This window comes from Carlito syrichta, unplaced genomic scaffold, assembly GCF_000164805.1.
Source record: "Carlito syrichta isolate Samal-C Ts95f unplaced genomic scaffold, Tarsius_syrichta-2.0.1 Scaffold308842, whole genome shotgun sequence".
NCBI classification, from domain to species: Eukaryota; Metazoa; Chordata; class Mammalia; order Primates; family Tarsiidae; genus Carlito; species Carlito syrichta.
Window position 1 is genome coordinate 1,020,493 of NW_007252938.1, and position 20,587 is coordinate 1,041,079.

The following is a 20,587-nucleotide window of genomic DNA, read 5'->3' on the forward strand; positions in this document are numbered from 1 at the left end:
AAAAGAGGGAAATCACATTTTACTATTGGAGATTAATAATGTCAATAAAATCTTTTTCTTTCTCTCTCTCTATATCTACCTGACTCGATTTGAGTCAGAGTCTTACTCTCTTGCCCAGGCTGGAGTGCAGTGACACGATAGCAGTTCACTGCAGCCTGAGACTCCTGGCTCAAGTGATGCTCCTGTGTCAGCCTCTCAAGTAACCAGGACTACAGCCACACATCACCATACAGCCTAATTTTTGTAGAGATGAGGTCTTGCTATGTTGTCTAGATTGGTCTTGAATTCCTGGACTCAAGTGATTCTCTCACTTTGTCCCCCCAAAGTGCTGGGATTACAAGCAGGAGCCACTGCATCTGGCCTTTCCTTTTATTTCTAAGAATTTTTTTGATTAGCATGAACATATTTGAGACAGGAGGACTTGAACTTAAATCTGCCAAAGCGCGCTAATTAGTAAAAAATTAAATACAGGTTTGTTCACTAGCTGTTAAGAAAATTACTGAAAGGAACAGAGTAACTATAACAAAAATAAACCTATAAAAGGCACAGTTCATTGCAAAAATGCTAATTCATATTTTTGAGAACTTTAGTTTTTGCTTATAGTGGAGACTTTCACACAGACTCAGTTTATATAAAATGCAAGTCAGTAGGTGCTGATTGTCCTTGACAGTCATCAGCGTTCTCTCCGTATGATGGTGCTGGAATAGGTAGGTGAATACCCCAAGCACCTTCCAGTCCAGCATGAGTACATGCATTAGACCAGTAATCACAGGTAATTCATCAGACCTGTGAGGGTAGCAGGTGCTGTGAAGCCCTGAGGCATGCGGAAGTTACTTTGGAGACCAATAACAAGAGAGCCAGTCCTCTTGCAGAGAATTAAAGAGAGGCTTCCCCAGGACGTGGCATTTAAATAGCACCTTCAGGAAAAAGAGGGGTTGCCCAAGTGGTGGGAACATTCCAGGCTCTGGGGACAGCAGCTTTGAAGCCCAGAGTGGGAAAGCATGAGCGACTGCACAAAGGCAAATGCCCTTACAAGCAGTGTTAGGAACTCCAGGCCTTGTTCTGTTTGCATTTTAAACAAGTTACTGTGGCAGCAGTTGGTGGGAGACTGAGTGTGACAGGAATGGATGTGGGGCAACCGTTTAAGAGGCCATTGCCGGCATCCCTACAAAAGGTGAAAGGCAACACTTGCTTGGACTTCAGGCAACAGTGTTTGTGGAGACAAGGGGAGGGGCATTCCAGATCTGTTTGGAGATCAGGGTCAACCTCAGCCGTACTTGGGTGACTGACTAGCAGTGACTTCCAGGCTTCTGTCTGGAGCATGTGGTGACTGGAGATGCCATTTCCCGAAACCTGGAAAACTGCAGAGAGAGCAGATCTGGGGGCAAGTATAATGGCATTTGAACTGAACATGTGTGGACATGTCCCTAGAGTGGTGGCAGGGACACAGCAGATAAACATTTGTAGATTTCAGGAAGATATAGCCTATAGACGGAGCACCTTGAGCTTTACAAAAACCTTGTCACTTCAACCCAGAGCAAAATGCAGTAACCAGAGGATGAGATATTTTATTCAGGGACTCCATGATCTGAAGACATAGGCAGTCTCTCCTCTAGCCACGTGTCAGCCTGTCCCTTCTTCCCTTGAGGACACTCTCACTGAGCTACAGATCACACTCTGGCAAGACAGACCCAGCGGTTTCCAACCCTGGTTTTACTGTGTGGTACAAGTCCCCCCAAAATGAGTTCACTAAGTATTTTACTGATATGTACTAAATTTATTAAAATATTTCTACTCTTTAATTTAGTTTCACACTTGGAATTCTCTTCTAACAAATCAGAAATGTGAATTAAGTTGTATGTATAAAAATATTCATCTAAGCAAAATTTGTAATACTTAAAAGTTGAGAAAAATCTAACAATGGATGAAATAAGATACATGTGATGGGACATTAGCCAACCGTTAACAATTACATCATGAACCTATATAGTAATATAGACCTTGTAAGTATAAAAACTTTTATTTCAAAAATATATTGGCAATTTTTTATTCTGATGAAATATACAGTACATAACATAAAATGTACCATTTTATCCATTTAAAGTATAAAAGTCAGTGACATTAAGTACATTCACAGTGTTATGCCACCACCATTACCATCTGTTTCCAGAACTTTTTCATCAGCCTAAACAGAAGTGCTATAACCATTAAAGAATAACTAGAAAACTTTATTTTTAAGAATTAAACCATTTTAATTTTAAAATTATCCTGTAGGTCATATTATGGAGGTCAAATGAAGGCAGAAGCATAAAATGAAACTTTGAAGGGGAGCAGAAAGATAGGTTAACCTGAACCCAAGTCAGATGAAATGGCAGAAAGGATTTTTGTCATTTAAAATATAAACACTGGAAACCATAAGTGCTGAAACTGTTGACTCTGCCCCAGTGTGGGTTGGGGGTGAGGTGCATGTGTCTGCACTGCTTGGAATGCAGCTCACTGAAGGTAATTGGCTCTCCCTGCTGCCAGAAGTGCTGAGGGGACAGGACTGCAATTCACAGGAAGCCCTGTCTGTGGAGAGATGCAGGAAAAATTCCCCCAGGAGAGACATGTTGCTGTCAGTACCTCTTCCCTCTGTGTCTCGTGCTCTTCCATGTCTTCCTACATGGCCTTCCCACTGGCCCCCACCCAGAGACTCTCCAGGATGCCTCTTGATTACTGTCCTCCCGCTCCTCTTGCCTCCCAATTCAGCAGGTCAGTGGGTAAGCATTTATTGAGCACCTCCTATATAACAGGCACTAGGTACTATGCTCAGATATAAAGATACAGAACCCAAAGTCTACTGTGGGAACAGTCCTGTAATCCAACAAAGTTCAGTATAGTGGAGTCAATGAAACGATGGAGACATATACAGAGACTAGAACTCACCTAGATTAAGGGTGTTGGGAAGACTTCCTGGAGGAGAGGGCATCCGAGCTGCACCTTGAAGAGGGAGAAAAGTTACTTGGGCGATAAAACGTAGGACAGGCACCCTAGGCAGATGGAATAGCCGCATGTCCCATGAGAGAATGACTCCACCAAATACAGTGTGCATGCTCTTCTTGTTCTCAAAAGTAATTATCATCATTGTGCACTCGGGGTGGTATAGGGGCTGAGTCTTATTCAGTTACATGCACAGAGCCTTGCACAGTGCCCACTACATAGAAGATGCTCAGTACATGCTTGTTGAGCTGATTTGAAATAAATGGTGGCGTTCAAAATCAATTTTCAATAGACCTCATTGTTAAGACACTTCCATAGGACTGGCCTGGGACCCGAGAGGTATCTGCCCCACCACATCCTATCCTTTTTGGTGTCTTACAGCTTTTCCTTCCATCTTTTCTCCTCTGAGCCCTGGGAAGATCTGATGAATGTACCCTGACTTGCTTTACCTAGGTTATCTATTTTGTCTTCCCAACTCTCTGTCCCTGGAATTCTCCTTCCCAGCCCTTACAGCCAGGCAAAGCTAGAGATTGGTCTTGTTTCTACAACCATAATTCACCCCAATACTGACTCAACAAAGGACACTGTCACAGTGATTATATAGATCACTATATAGCTCTCCTGCACTGTAATCATACTGACATTTATTGAGTGCTTTCCATGTGCTAGGGTGTACTTACCTATCTATACTAACCTATTTAATCACCACAAAAATATGGGTCAGTTACTCTTATCATCCTTGTTTTACAGATGAGACTTCTGAGGCACAAGGTCTTTGAATAACTTGCCCAACACTGTATACCTAATGGAGGTAGAACTGGGATTTGAGCCTAGAGACTGGCTCCAGAGCCTGTGCCTTATATTATATCTAAACTTTTATTTCCATCACCATAAACCATCCTCATCCTGTAGTCACCAACGAAGAAGGCTAGAGGATCTGCTCCTCATAGTGCAGTGTTCACAGATGTGTCTGTGTAGATTTGTGGGGGGCGACTGAAGGTGTCTATCACCTGGTACATGGTAAGCCCTATTTCAGTGTTTCCATGTGGATTCTGACAGGATGAGCAACCCCTCCAATTAAGTCTTTTTAATTGAGTCTATTAAGCTTTTCTAATCTTTCTTTTTATCAGTGCCCACCATTATTAAATTTGACATGATGCCTTAAAGAGCCTGAGTTACTCATTTTACGTATTACATAGGAGATATCATACATTTGTCACCTTTCTCTAATCTAGCCCCCTAGTTGTAGTGGCTTAACCAGTCAGGCAAGACCATCTCAGAGATTCTCCTGAGTTGAGTATTCCCTGACCTAAAGGTACAAGTTGTAGAATAGATAAAGGCATCACATTAGCAACATTAGTCAGCCAGGAAAGACATGTCATGTACCCATTTAATCTGCTAAGAACAAGGCCATGGGCATTCATTCGTATTCTCCTTCATTTAGTCATTTGCTCATTTGCCTGTGCTTGTTGAGTGCTTCCTGTAGGTAAGCCAGGCAGAATTCTAGGTACTGGCAACTGTGGTAAACAAACCACAGCTCTGGCCCTTCTAGAGCTTATATTCTGCTGGGACAGCAGATAATCTATCAATTAAAAAAGAAAGCAGAGCAAAATGATGAGTGGTGAAGGAAGAGGTCTCTAAGGAAGTGGCATTTAAGCAAGCACTTGTGTAAAGTGGAGAGAAAGGTAAAGTGGAGAGAAAAAAGATTCTTATGTTCATTCATCTGCTCCTTCATTCACTCAGCAGACCATGCTGGAACCTGTCTACACCTGCACTCTTCTTGTTCCTGTTATGGGGTTGACGGTGCTAGGGATGAGGGCTGGGAGCTACAGAGGATGGGCAAACCCATATGTACCAGGTGAAGTGATGTTTATTCTTACATGGACAGAAATATAAACCAGCAGAATGGTGTGCAGGTATAGGAAGAAGCTAGAAAATATAATCCAGAATAGTGGGGGTTTGGGAGGGTTCCCCCCCTTTTGACCTCTTAAAAAAAATCTTAACCAAGCAGAGTTATGAAAAAAGAAAAAAAAATTTCTGAAACAATTATATGTGAGAAACTTCTCTAAGTTTTTAAAGGATAGCACTTCATTAGAACAAATTGATAATCCAAATAAGAAAAATGACAGATTCCGACAAATGAGAAGCTATTTTATGTTCTTTTTATAATGCGGTATTTTTCGATAATATAATAATTTTTCTGGCATTCTTAATTATTTGTAGGCTTTATGCTTATTAGGAAAAAAACTGTTATTTTCCTCAGTTCATAAGGTTTTATTTATAATTGACTGCCATAGGAAATCTATCATAACAGTTTATAGCCACTAGAGTTATCCTAATAACCAACATCTATGCTGCACACTACTGTTGACAGAGTGGTGGAGTGGTCCTATGTAATTGATCTAATCTAATTCTCACCCCACTCTTATGAAGTAGACAGTGGCTAGGTTGATTAATTATCCATAGTAGTAATAGTTATCGTGGCCATGGTCTTACTATCATCCCATTTTACACTCGAGGAAACTGACTCTTAAGAATATAAGTGATAGCCGGGCTCGGTGGCTCAGCCTGTAATCCCAGCACTTTGGGAGACTGGGTGAGTGGATTGCCTGAGCCCGCAGGTTCGAGACCCGCCTGGGCAACTTGGCGAGACCTCATCTCTACAATAAATCAAAAAATCAGCCGGGCGTGGTATCACGCACCTGTAGTTCCAGCTACTCAGAAGGCGGAGGCGGAAGGATGGCCGGAGCCCAGCAGGTCGAGGCTGCAGTGACTGGGAGCGGCCACTGCACTCCAGTCTGGGTGACAGAGGGAGACTCCAACTCAAAAAAAAAAGAATATAAGTGATTTGCCTGGAATCTGTAAATTAAAATTCCACAAAGAGAAAACATAATTTTAAATTCTGATGTTATAGTGTGTGGTCTAAGTATATCTGATATGCAAGAATAAAAAATCTTAACTGAGCATCTTTAAACTCCATTTTCATCTAATCTGTTATTGTCAGGGTGGGAGGTAGGCAGTGGTTAAGAAAATATGGTTAATATTTCCAAACAGTGCAATATTTTCCATTCTTCTTAGGATTGTGTCTATTTTAGAAGGTCAATTAATTGTCTCTCTAATTTTTTTTGGTTTTTATCGTAATTGATTTTATGGTGTATTAAATTTGGGAGGAAAGTGCTTAAAGAATGGAATGTTTATCCTTGGAGCCAATTTTTTTCTCTTTGGGGACTTATTTTTTTGTTCTTTCAACAAAAGCTTATTGCATGCCAGGAACTGCAGGAGGTCCTAGCTCTTTGGCATTCACATATCTTTGGTGAGCAACATCCTTATCTTGTGGCTGATGTCTGCTGTGTCTGTCCTCTCAGGTGGGGTGACTGCTCTCTGTTGGGACCCAGTCCAGCGGGTGCTGTTCTCAGGCAGTTCAGATCACTCTGTCATCATGTGGGACATCGGTGGGAGAAAAGGAACAGCCATCGAGCTCCAAGGACACAAGTAAGGCTGCTGGTGCTTTCATAAAGAACTGTGAGGATAGATTCCCAGCTGACGGCTAGAACAAAGGAGTTTGGCCCAGTATCTACTGCAGGATCTGATCTTGGGAAGAAACATGGCAGGAACACAAATAGTGGTCAGTTGGATTTGCATCTATATGAAAGTGCATTTATGTATATAAGCCCCATTTTATTCCACAGAGGATTTGAGAGTGCTTACAAAAGCCATAAAATAAGGTGAAAATTAGAACTGAAAATAAATAAGAATGAAAATTTGAGAGTGAAGGGAAAAAAGGCTTAAAAATACAAGCTGTAAAGGCCTACAAAACTTCTATAGTTAAGTTCAAATGTGACTTCAAGCTTCCTGGCAGCTTGAGGAAAAGAGGAGAGATAATAGTTTTACACAGTACACTTTGTACTTGACCTAATATTTATTGAGTACTTCATATCAAGCTCTTCTTCCTTGAGGAATGGGTTTTAGGAGGCTGACAGGAAGAGCAGAGAAACCTTGTGATTCCTTGGAGCCGTTCTTAAATTTTGTTGGGCACAAAAATAGCTGAGGAATTTGTGAAAGGATTCTTGGGCCCTACCTTCTAATATTTTGGGGTTGCTGGTCTGGAACTTGGAAATCTGCATTGTGACATGCCCTCCAGGCTGTCGGGGGAGTGGGGAGAGAGAGAGAAAGAAAGAGAAATAAAGAGAAAGAGAGACAAGAAGAGACCTTACTTGGAGTCCATACTGGTATGATACCTTTGTGCCCTTAGGAGAATTTACACAGGTAGGCAGGCAGGTCTCTGAGGTCAGGAGCCATCAGGCAGAACTGGCTTTATACAGGCAGAAGGGAAGAAGGCCTTTGCCCGGTGCTTTATTTAATTTAAGCTTAGTAATACATAACATGAGCTTTTTGAGGTCTCCTTGTCAGCAGGCCTTACCCTGAGAGGGGTTGCTCTGGCATCACAGACAAGGTGTCAACTTCCTCAGCATTAATCGGTGTTACTGTTAGAATGGGTCTGAACACCAGGGTGGGAGAGAAGCCACCAGAGTGCTGTACATAGTAGAATGATAAAGGAATGAAGGGGCAGGGAGTGCCAGGTGGGAAAGGAAAAGGAATAGGACCCCTTTTACAGCAACCATTCCTTCACCCAAAAAATGGGCCACGGGATTGGCATTCAGTGATTCTTACATTTGAATAGCACCTAATAATGTGTCAAAGAGCTTTCAAAACATACAGACTCAGTTTACTCTTACAGTTGACCCTATAAAATAGAGAGATCAGATATCATTGTTTTGGAAGAGAATATTGAGGTCCTGTCCACAGAGACCCAGCTGGTAACTTAGTTGCCAAACCTTAGTCAAGTCTTGGCAGAGAGCTACTCAGTCCCTTCTGAACTCCAGCTCTCTACCAACTCTGGGAATACTAAAGTGAGCACTGATGATACCTGGTCCCCATCATGCCGGGTGATATTTTGTTTCTTTTCTGCTTAGGACCCAAGCTGCCCCTTTCTCTCCTTCAATTCCTGGATTTTCCTCCCCACCCCAGGGTGACTAATGGAGGTCAGTGTTCCAATTCAAATGGAACATAGTGGGGTGAGCTTGGGAACTTGGGGAACAGAGAGGTCTCCCCATGGTGGAGAGACTGCCTTTCCTTGGCTTGCAGATGTCCAACCTTTGTGTTAAGGGACAGTGCCACACGTCTTCTGTTCTGGGTTCTGCAGCTTCTTACCATCCTTCCACAACAGAAAATAGGGCATTCTCATAACAAGCTTGATTTGGTGTGTAAAGATCTCATCAAGCAGAGAGAGCTTTTGCACTAAAGAAAGTGATTGATGACAGTGAAAATGTTCCCAAGTCCAAGAGAAAACAACTAAGAAAGTACACTTTGATACCGTATTACCTGCATTTGAAGCATTTTGGTATTTATTCCCTGAAGCAAATGGAGTGTGATTATGTGCCGTGCTAGCTCTGTGGGAGGGATGGACAAGAAAAGGCTCCAGTGTCAGGGACCAGTTATGCCTTCAAGTCTCATAAGCCTGGACATTTACTGTCCAGTGCACACCTTGTCATATCTAATCATGGTACTTGGCTTTTTTAGCTCATCTTTATTCTTACATAATATCTATTATTTCTTGACCAACTTCATGACCATAACTTTTCTTTCTAGTTGTGTTTTCTTAGGCTTCTAAGACTTGGTGGCAATTTAATACAGCTTGATTTAAGGTACTGATCAGAACTATTCTTTGTGTTGGAACCTCCACCAAGACTGGGTTCAGCAGGTAGTGTGAGACTTGATCACAGTCATGACCCTTGGCACTCATGTTCTATGTATTTGTTTTCTCTTTCCAAAATCCCAGCCCTTGATTTCTCTCTTATTATTCTTCCCATGGGCAAGACTTTGTGGTAAGCATCCTCAAAGTCTTTTGGTAAAGAAATAGACTTTTGGTAAATAAATATACATTGAGGGGATTTGTACTTTTCCTCCCTTATACAGGGAGGGCATGGATCAGTATGCGAGAGTTTTCTCTCCTTGTGAATCTGTGAGATTTAGGAGTGTTTCCCACTATAGTGTTTGGGAACTGTTAGGATTTCAAACTATTTGGCTAACTACATAATAGATCGAAGTATTAGATGTCAGAGTTTTCATAGAGGGTAGGATCTTGTCAGAGAGAGAAAGGCTATCTAGTGTGGTCATTAGCATGCAGGCCTGCAAGTTGGGTCAAACTGCATTTGAGCTGGCCTGTCTGCTCACGGCCTATAGCCTCAGGCAAGGCACTGTACCTCTCTCATCTCTAAAATAAGGATCAAATGAGAAAGAAAAACCTTCACATGGTTATCAAAAAATATAAATGACATAATGCATGTAAAATAATCAGCCCCAGGTTAAAGGCCAAGTCAATGGCAAATGTTAAAATTATTCTTCAAAAAAAATTACACTTTTGGATATGATATTGTTTCTCTCCATAGCATTTCATATGGAAATACTGTACATATTCATTATTCATTCAATAAGTGTTCCCTGAGCTCCAGCTAAACGCCATACTTGGTATTAGGTACTTAGGACACAAAAGTGAGAAAGAAACAGTCCTGCCCTTACAGAACTGTTCTAGAAACATGAAAATGGATTTAAAAAACAAATCAACGAAAAAACTGGACAGTTTGCCAATTTCACTGGGAAGTGGGGGTAGCCTTTCTTGATTGGAATGTTAGGAGATGAAGAGATTCTCATAGTTTTCAGGATTAGGAGATTACCCAAAACAGAATAGCATGAACTAAAATACAGTGGGTTCAGTAGATGCAAATGGACATTGGGGCAGTGTCTAATCTGAACTTTTACCCTAGCCGGCAGGATGTCACTGGTGGTCAAGCCAGTGTCCTCAGATAGGAGTCCCTGAGTTCGGGTTCAGAATGGCAGATGCCCAAGGGTCTTTGAGGAAGCAGATCCTTTTGGGGTTCCTTTAGCTTGGGATATCCTTATCCAGGAGCCCTCATTTGTGTAGTTTGCTCATGAACCTGCTCTGGTCCTTGGAAGTTTGAAAGACTTATAAATATAGGAGAGTGAGATCTCTGGTAGCAGATGAATAACTAACTAAATGTCCACTAAATGTCTACAAAGAAATGAACGATGTTCTGCATTTAAGTCTCGTCCTCCTCTTGGGGCATGGAGGAGGGCCTACGTTAACCTTTGGACAGATGTTAGTTTATGTCTGAGAATCTATTTCTCTAAAGAGAATAAAGGCTTCTCTGCCCTCTCCCTCAAGCATCAGACACAGGACCCACTCCATGGGCGTGTCTGTGCAGTCATAAAGGGCCTATTCTTAGAAGCACTCTGTGCTTGGTATAATGTTCTTCTGTTGCCATCTTGTAATTCTTGATACATTTTTAACAAGAGGCTTTGTATTCATTTTGCACACATTCCCTCAAATTACATAGCTGGACCTGACAGGCATATATTGCCCCTAGAACTAGTGAGAAAGGAAATGAAGGCATCCCACCCCAATGTAGTATTCATAGACGCAGGTCCTGGTAGTTGTAAGAAGTGGGGCTTTTGTGCGCTTATGAAAGCATTTGCAGGGCAGTACCTGAAGCACTCGTCCACAAAATAATAACCAGTTTTGAAATGCCTTCTAGTATAACTGCTACAGTGATGTCAGATGAAATGGGAACGTAAGAAAGTATCTTTTCATTGTTTATAACCGTTAATCTATAAACCTGGTGAGGTTCCCTCACCGAGCTTTTAACTGCATGATGGTTATACTTTGAATCCTTAAATCAAGAAGTCCCTGGGCAGCTTTATTATCAAGCTTGGAATCCAGCATTCATCATTGTGCTCCTCTCTCCTGTGTGGGAATATTAACAGCACTGGAATCCCATAAATTATGTATTTGTTGCCGAATGTTGCTGCCAGATATGAGTGGCAAAGCAGTTTCTTATGTAGCTTATTTTGGTTTTACAAGATCATTGATGTGTATCAAGATGCCTCAACAAATGAAATGTAGTTCAAATCACAGAGTTATGAGTCTGTGCAACTAAATAGATTTTCCCTCCTGCCCTTGAGTGTTGGGGTGGTACTCCATAGTTGAAAAAATGTGAAATAACCAGGAGAGATAACGGGGAAAACAACTGACTTTTTAAACGTGAATACATGTCAAAGATTTTATATTAGTCATTAATTAATAAGGGAGCCAGTAAGATGTTACAACCAGTCCAAAGAAAAATCTTGGGTAGACACCCCATAAGTAGTGGAGAATTCGAGAATGCACTTGTAAGCTGGCTTCTCCTGTGGATGGGTTGGGGCGTAGGGATTAATTGCATCTTAATTGAACATGATTTGTTTGCAACAATATCAGTTTTCAATGACTTATAGAGTTGTAAATTAGCTTAGGTAAAGATACTGAAGGGTATAGCCCCCTATAGAATCAGATAACCCAGAAGGGTGTGCTAGATAACACCTGATGTTCCACTGAAAATACCAATCTCTTTTTACCCATTTCAAGTCTCTCACAGTTTATATGACAGCTCTTCCCGCCTCCTATGATCATCATAATCTCAATTATTATCCTCAATCATAAAAAAGGGCTGATCTCAGAAGGGTTTGCCTAATTATTTACATTGGTGCAGTAGAGTATTAGTTAACCATGTAGGCCTTCTTGGTTTTACTTTGCATTTCTGGAGCCACACAGTATTCAGCAACTGTAAACCCAGAAAAATCAACTTCTGCCTGGAAGTTTTTATCAGAAATCTTGGATTGGAGTCTTCAAAGCCTCTGTTATTTGCTCTTCCAAGACTAGGAAACTAAGCCCAAGAAACTCTTTACCATATTTCACCTAGAGAACTTATCATGGTTGGATTCCTCATTGGTTTCAACATTTGCTAGGTGCCTGGCCTGGTACCTTCCTTACCATGTGTAAGGCCAGGACCTTGCAAACCAGGTACCAGGCCTAGGAGGGCTTTGTAGACTTTGGCTCCATGAGTTCTTCAAATGGCTAGTCATATGTGATTCTATGAACATCATTCACAAATATGATTGTACAATTGATTTGCCCAGTTATATCTTGTGAATAGAGTCTCGTTGAATCAGTGCAAATAACTATATTGCCAGGAAAATTAAGGAGTCTTCATAACAGTTTTTAAATTCTGGGCAATCAGTGAGAATTGGGTATCATTTTTAAATGTTTTTATTTAGCCTATAAAAGCAGAGTTTACTAAATTGTAGGTTAGAGATAGTTTAAAAAGTAAGAGAAAAGGCATCCTCATATATCCAGAAAATAGAACATTAAAACAGCATTAGCAGTAGTTCAGACAAATAACTACAGCAAACTTTCCCTCTTCATTCATTTCCATGAACGAACTGTAATTAATTCTTATTCTGATGGTTCTCAGTTTAGCAGTTCACATTCATGAAGCCTCCAAACTAAAAAGTATCCGAAATCCAAGGAAATCCTGACTCAATCCACTGGCAAAGCTTAATAATTATTTAAGGAATGTCAGCTCAGTAGCCTGTGCTGTAGAGTCTGTTCTGTAGAATATCAATATTTTAAAATACCTAGCTCATGCAGTCCTTTTCCATGAAACTCTGAGGCTTTCCTCTATTAAAGTCACAAACTCTGTGAGTAGCAGAGCCTTCAGGCGAGGATCAGAGTAATATAAAAATTGTCTATAAATTATAGAGATATAATGACTTTTAATGGTTACTTTGTTACTGTGACCAATCATGTCAAAATGGGGAAGAATGAAGTTCTCTGCTGGGGTGCCCTATGTAACTCTTTCCTAAGAGTTTTAATCGACAGTTCAAAACTCTGAATTGACAAGACTCTGAACTGAGGACTCTAGCAAATCTCCACAGTTTTCAAATAAAACATAATTACTAATATTTGTATACTAATAACATTTTACTTATGTTGACTTAACCTTGGAAAGGCTAAGCCTCTCTTCTGATCTCACGGTTCCCATGCAACTCTCAAAATAGTAACACATTAAACAAATGCAGTTATTTATAGCTTCTCTCTTTTTATAAGGTGAAGGAACAAACATTTATGGTTTTCCAAGACCTCTCTGGGAAATCTCAAAAGGGAGTTTTTGGCGTAAAATATATCCCCCAAATTTTATTTTATTTTATTTTTCCAAAAAGTGAGTTCAGTTTAGAAAAGGAAAGCCCAAAAAGGTGTCAGAAGAGTTTTAGCTTGATTACTCAAAAAACAATACCTGGTTATTTATATAATCAAAGCAGTAAAACATTTAAAACACTTTAAAAAAACATAGACAATATCACAGAATTGAGTTCTTTTCTCAAGTGAGGACCCTTTGGTTTTTGTTTTTCCTTAAATAATCAAGGGCATTAATCAAGTCAACATAAAGCACTGAAAATAATTCTGGTGAGACATAGAGCCTCTGCTAGCGAGGCACATTCCAAAGAAGGTAAAGTATATCCTCTCACGTTGTAGTCAAAGGCATTCATCAGTAAACCAAGGAAGCAAGCCGTCAAAACTGAGGGAACTTGGCCAAAACTGTGATGCATTTTATTGCTTTTCTTCCGACTCAAGTGTTCTAAGCCAAAGCAAATAAAATTTACTTTCCAAGTTTTGTCCTTCGTTTTTCTCTTTCATATTCCGGAACAAATGGACACTTTAGGATTGCTTTTTTCGTCTTTATTCTCTCAAAAGTATAAGTGGAGTTTTCCAGAGGTTACCTGATGAGTGATATCATGATAAATGCAGAAAGAGATGAACATCCGGCTCTTCTATTAAACCAGACATTAGAAGACTTGCAAAATGTTAAGCAGTATCATTTTTTGTTTTGTATGTGGTCTGTGTTGAAATGGAATGGATTCATCACCAGTATTTTGAAATATTTTCAAAATTTCTGAATTTTAATTCCGCAGAGAATTAATAGTGACACTATTTAAAGCAGAGCTCTTTAGTGTCCTCACATAAGGTTAAAGAATGTAAAAGGGATTCTGAGACCAAAAGTTTAAGAACCACTGTTTTGAGATGAAACTACTCTCTTTTTCTTTCAAAGCCAAAATACATACACAGTTGTAGTTCTTTTTGATTTTCGTACCTGGTAGTCTAAACTACTTTAATTATAGTAATTAATGAAAGTAACTAACTTATGCTTGATAGAGAAAATTGGGAAAAGGGAGGATATGGACAACTGAGAACTGTGACATTCAAGCATTTTAGCAGACGAGCAAAGCTCAAGAACACATGTAACTGAAAGTTTCACTGTAACATAAAACATTTTACATCTCCTTAATGTGGCAAAAAAAAATGAATGAATTCATTGACAACCCAAAGTCATAACCTCACTATAGCATATAAAAATAAGAAGCAAACATACATAAACATAATATTATACTTTGTAATCAAAATCACAGTATACTAACATAATTAGAAATTATCTAGATATCCAAAGATTATCAATTAACTCAAGTTAACATAATGGCATTTTAAGTTACCTAAAGGTCTTGGAAATTAAGTGGATATACTATAAAACATTATTACTGTTCACATAAAAAGTTTGTCAGAATAATTATGCAGTCTAGTTGAGCGTTATATTTTCAGTAATTTTTTTTTTTTTTGAATTTGAGTCTCACTCTGTCGCCCAGACTTGGAGTGCAGTGGCCGCTCCTGGCCACCACAGCCTCGACATGCTGGGCTCCGGCGATCCTTCCGCCTCAGCCTTCCAAGTAGCTGGAATTACAGGTGCGCGCTACCACGCCCGGCTGATTTTTTGATTTATTGTAGAGATGAGGTCTCGCTGCCCAGGCGGGTCTCAAACCCTCGGGCTCAGGCAATCCACTCACCTCAGCCTCCCAAAAGCGTGGGATTGGAACCCAGCTTCCAGTAATGTTAAACATTATGTAGGGGTAATATGAACTTACTTGAACAGTTATCCTGAATAAATTTAGGAGAAATAAACCCAAGTAAAATAAAATATACACTTATATTCAGTACTGATCAGAGAAAGCTGTAACTTTTTAAAAATCTATAATACATACTGATTTGCCAAATGAAACTTAATTTTATGAACTTAGATTCTTAAAATATTTCTGAGTTGGCTAGCAGTTTTCATAAAAAGAATTAGTATTTTTAAGTCTATCACATTTAAAATATTAGAAGTTTGAGTTCCTTATTTTCTGTGAATTTTAGGAGGATTTGATTTATATAAGCACTTGTTTATCTCTATAAGCTGACCAAAACAAGTTTTGTTTTGTTTTGTTTTTATTTAAAAGGTGCCATAATCTAATTTATTGATACCCTCTGGAAATAGGAAAGCATTCTATACACAATAAGAGTTAAAGGCTTTTCTGGATTGTAGACACATAGACATACAGACCTTCATAGCTTTAGTTTTACAACTTCAGCCACTGGTCAAGAGTAAATACAGAAACAAAAAGACACCAATCTAGATATCAAAGACCTGTTCCCTCACAGAAGACAAATTTCTGAATTTATTTGCACTCAAAATGGCCAAACATATAAAGAAAAATGGCCAAGAAACTAGATATTCTGTTCTCTCTCACCCAACAGAGAATAGAACCCTATAATCCATTGTTTGCAATCACCTCATTGTCAGACCATCAACTAAATTCTCTGTCATTTTTGTCACCAAGAAGGAATAACTTGTCAGCCATTCACAAACTACAGAGAAAAGTCAAACACAGAATCAGGAAAGAAGGAATAAAAACTAGAGTAATGGAGAGTGAGTGAAATTCGAATCTGGTGCTGCTCTGGATTCTCTACGGGGAGCCAAGGAAAGGCATGGCTGAGCTCAGGCCACCCATGAGGCACACACCTCAGGTCACACAGTCCGCCTGGCCCTGTTGGGTAAATTCGTTGAGCATCTCAATAGATGATCTCTGAAACTTTTAGGATAATTTTTTAAAAGGTAAAATTGTAACTTGAGCAAATATAAAATGAACATGTGCTACAGATTTTAATTAAAGAAGGAGGGGCCCAGTAAGCTGTTACAACATGCGCAACAATCAACTTTGTCCTTGAGTGTTGATAACTGACAAAGACTACCTCAACCTGACGCCTGAGCATATTAAAGGAGCATTTAGACTTACTCTAAATCTTGGATATTCTCCTAACCGGCAGCATGTTGGAAATTCCATCAGGTTTTTGAAATCTGCATCTGGGCTCAGGAGTAAGCGTGCACATTGGCTGACTTTGCCGAGGTTTTTACTGGTAGATCTTTCCTTTTTTTTTTTCTGACCTGTTGCTAACCCTTGGTTTCTTTGACAGTGACAGAGTCCAGGCCCTCTCCTATGCACAGCACACGCGGCAGCTCATCTCCTGTGGTGGTGATGGTGGGATTGTTGTCTGGAACATGGACGTGGAACGGCAGGAGGTGGGTGTCACAGCAGGCTGGGTTGGGCCCGGCAATACTGGCTATACCTCCCCTCCTGCTTATTTCTTTCTTCTTTTATGATTAAACCATGAAATAAGACATGTCATATCAGAGAATTAAAAATTATAGCGTAAAAGATGTTTCTATTTATTTTAATCTCACAAATTAGCATGTAACATTAATGTGATGGAGATTTCGTAAGAATTTTGAATGAGACTAAGCTGTTTAGTCTTTAAGTACAGGTGAGAAAAAGAACCATCTATTCTCTGGCAATTAGCCCTTTGGTATAAAATACCTCGCAAAACTAAAAACTCACATGCTCTGTTTTTGAAGTAAATAGTGGGTAAGATGAAGAATCCTTAGTTTGGCATTAATAGAAATATTAGAAATTTTTTTTTGTTTCTATATGAGTCATATTTCAAATAGTACCCCAGATCTAAGTATATACTTTGTATTTTTAAGCACATATTTAAATTTTATCCCAACATTCTTTTTTAATGAGTTTTCTTTTTAATCTTTGAGCATTTTAACAACTAATAACGTTTACTATATTCTTTGACAAGTACTTTGAAGTTAACCGTTTTCTCATTATCCTAGAATTATTCTGGGTAGACTTTCCCTTTGACAGTGCACATTCTTCTGATTTATTTCTTGCAGTATGCAAGAATTAGACAGAAAAGCAACACTTCAAAAAGACAAAGCAATCTCCTACCTGCTTCCCAGGCCCTCACCCCAATCTCATGTCAAGAGTGTCATTGCTATTACCCACAACATGATGCCTTGCAAATGCCAGTGGTTAAATGCTTAAGAAGATTAAAGCTTTATTTGCTCAGATCATAAATCCAGGGAGATCTCCTAGTAATTAAAATGATCGTTACAGTTAGGAAGTGGAAATTGTAGAATATTACTTTTGAAATACTTGGCACCATTAGTATCAAGGCCAGGGATTTTTACAATGAGTGCTGGTTATGCTCACCAGGCTCCCGTGGACTGGTCATGTTGTCCTGGGTTGACTTCTGCATGGTAACTTGCTCTTGGTTAGGGACAGTCATACCTGGTCTACCCTGGCTTCTTTTAAAGCCTAACTGGCCAAACCAGAGTAGGGGAAAATGTCTAGATTCTTTTGTCTCAGTATAAATAGACTCCACCCTTTATGGGAGGGTAGCAATGTGGTGTCCAGAGACGAAACCAGGTGGTTGCTGGGCAGTTCTTTGGGCCATTTTACCTTACTTAAATAATGCCTCTTAAGATGCAGATATATGAATGCCCAATATTTGTTTACTGATTTTAAATCTTGTTTACTGAATCAAATCTCTAAATAAGCGGTGGAGATGGTTTCATTCATTTTTTGCAAGTATTATATTTTACAAATTTTCTGAGATTTAAAAAAATCTCAGTGTCTGTGAAGCTCCTTCCTGGTTACGATAAGCACTGTGTGTTGTTTACCCTGGGAAGTCTGAGGCATACGATGAAGCCAACCCTAACCTGAAGTACTCCAGACTTCCTGGAAGAAAAGGCATATAGACAGAACTACTAAATGGCATAAATGGTGAAATTACAGTGGATGTAGGATAGAACATCAGTGCTGGGTATTTCAGAAAGGATGTTATCATCATTGGCTAATGTTCTCGGTGAAGGGTTTCTGGAAGGACATGGTACTGAAAGATCAGTGGGTCTGGGCGTGCTCTGACCAGGAGCATCATAGGCTTTGCAGGCCAAGAAACACCTAGAGTAAGGACAAGGTGAACGAGAGAGGTCGCATGTGTTGTGTCAGTGCCGTGAGCAGTTTAGAAACAGTCGGAGATGGCAGATGGCTGAAAGACGAGGGCAGATGATGGAAGACCTTGAGTGCTGCACACAAATCGGGTGACATCCTGTAGGTTAAACAGGTGTCTATACAGTTTAAAAAATCCACCTTTAAATAATTTTTATCTTTTTTAAGAAGTACATATTATGACGGGGGGGCCATAAAAACCCAGAATTATCTCTTGGAGGGCGGACCCCTTGTAGTACAGGCTTTTACCCCTCTAGGTAAGTGTTCTAGGAACCCATTGGCATCAGTGTAGCAGCTAGCATTGTGAGAGGCTGCATCCAGCTTCAGTGATTTTTTTTTTTTTTTTTTTTTGCAGATTCTTTCAATGTATTTGCCCATTTCTTGATGGGCAATTTACACGAACAACGTGCAGCAGTGCTCAACACTGCACTGTGTGTTCAGCAATTTTTTGACCAAAAATGGCCTGACTCCATGCCCCACCCTCCCTATTCACTCCATTTTGCCCTGGCACCTTTTTTCTGGATGATAAAAGTCCTCAAAGGGAAACATTTTGTTGATGCGGAAGAGGTGAAATACAAAACAGCAGAAGCACTAAAAGGCATCATAACTGACAAGTTCAAAAACTGTTTTGAGCAGGAGAGAAAGTGTCTCAATAGTGTATTGCATCAAAGAGAGACTACTTTGAAGGTGACTGAAGTTTAAACACATAAGAATAAATATGCAATTTCTTATAAGTAAATTTTGGGCCCTTTTAGGTCCCCCTTGTGTATATAATACATATTCTTTGTAAAGCAAAAGCAAAGGACATATAGGTTGCCACAAACTCCCTGGTATCACACACAGCACCCAGATGACCTTGTTGTACATATCCCCTCATAGAGCTGTTGATACTTTTTCATGGCTGTAAACCCAAGTGGAATCAATTGAAAGTATATTCCTGATTTTGCTAAATAACAGCTAATAGACTATACCCTTTTATACTTCCAATTGTAGACAGAGAGTTCTCAGACACCCACATCCTCTCCAACGGTTATTGTTACTCCCTTTTGGGTTTTGTCCTTTTGGAGACAGGGATAAAATAGTTTCTCATTTTTATTTGCATTCTCTGCTTAACAGCATATTTAAGCCTCTCTTCATATACTTTAGTCATTCAGGCTTCCCTGCCTATGACTTCCATGTTCATATCTTTATATGTTCTGCCAATTTCTCAACTGTCTTGTCATTTCCTGATTGATTTGTAGGGATTCCTTGTATATTGTTGATATTTGCAAGATTTCTTTGTTAGTTATAAACTTTATAAATATAATCTCCTAGTCTCTGTTAACTTTGTGTTGTTCATACTATTTAATGACCTAAGAGTTTTGTTTTGTTTTATTATATATTGGACATTTTTCATGTTTGTAATATTTATTTTTACTACATAATTTTAATGGCATAAGCTGGTAGTTGAGAAATTGTTTCATAAATAAACATTAATACAGCCCCTCCATTCTTTAATGAATATATTAATGTGATTTTTACTATGTGAAGTGGGTTGCTAATTCATTTTTTAAGCCACTAGAAATTCTTGATTAACCCAATTTAATGATGTTATACTCTGTAAGCATCACTAGATTTATTTGTGTAATAAATGAGTTTTTGATTCTTTCTTTTTTTGGTAAATCTTCCTTGTCATAAATGTTCTGAAAAATAACAGCATAAACTGGGCCCAGTGGTGGAATGCCTGTAGTCCCAGCTACTTGGGTGGCTGAGATGGGAGGATCACGTGAGCCCAGGAATTCGAGACTGCAGTGCTCTGTGATTGTGTTTTTGACTAGCCACTGCACTCCAGCCTGGGCAGCATAACAAGACCCAGTCTCTAAAATAAAATTTTAAAAATAGTAACAGCATAGATAAGTCTTTTAGGGGTAAAATGTTCTATAGCTAAAAACTTTGTATTATTTTATTAGATCTGCCTTCAAACTAGAGAGGACATGAAAATTACAAAGTAGATCAAGGGTTATGTCTTTGTTTTTTTAAAAAAATAAATAGACCAAGAATAGAACTCTTAAGATATTACCTTTTTACTGGTTATTCTTTTTTAGGTTTATTTCTACCTGAAAGTAGAAGAGACTACGTCCCAAAATCTTTTCCATAGTAGTTATTTCTCAGAGAAGGATTATATCAATACAAAAAGGGCTTCCAGGGCCTTTACTGTGCTGCAGGCCACTGAATCTCTGTGGGGGTAGGCTATTGTTTACCATGTTTCTCAAACTTGTTTGATTTCAGGCCTCTTTTATAGTAAGTGCTCCGTGAGTCAGATGTTCCCTGGAATTCAGCTTTGGAAAACCCTGGGGTTGGATGCATTTTTAAAAATTTTTCTGGATTTCATACTTTATGGAAAGATTAATTATTTGCCAAATGATGATTTTTACAAACTTGAATGTGGAACTCTGGGAGCAAATGCATAAACATTTGCTAAACGATAGTTTTACGTTGAACTTGCTTTTCAAACCTG

The 20,587-nt window shown here is 39.3% G+C and overlaps 1 protein-coding gene across 1 annotated transcript in view; it reads left to right on the forward strand.

The window, feature by feature from the left end:
• The window catches only part of WDFY2 (WD repeat and FYVE domain containing 2), a 161,069-nt gene that overhangs the window by 135,163 nt on the left and 5,319 nt on the right, over positions 1–20,587 (forward strand). The window contains exons 8-9 of the mRNA XM_008066095.2: positions 6,345–6,471; positions 16,211–16,316. Of these exons, the coding sequence (XP_008064286.1) occupies positions 6,345–6,471; positions 16,211–16,316 (233 nt within the window). The remainder of the gene's footprint in view (positions 1–6,344; positions 6,472–16,210; positions 16,317–20,587) is intronic.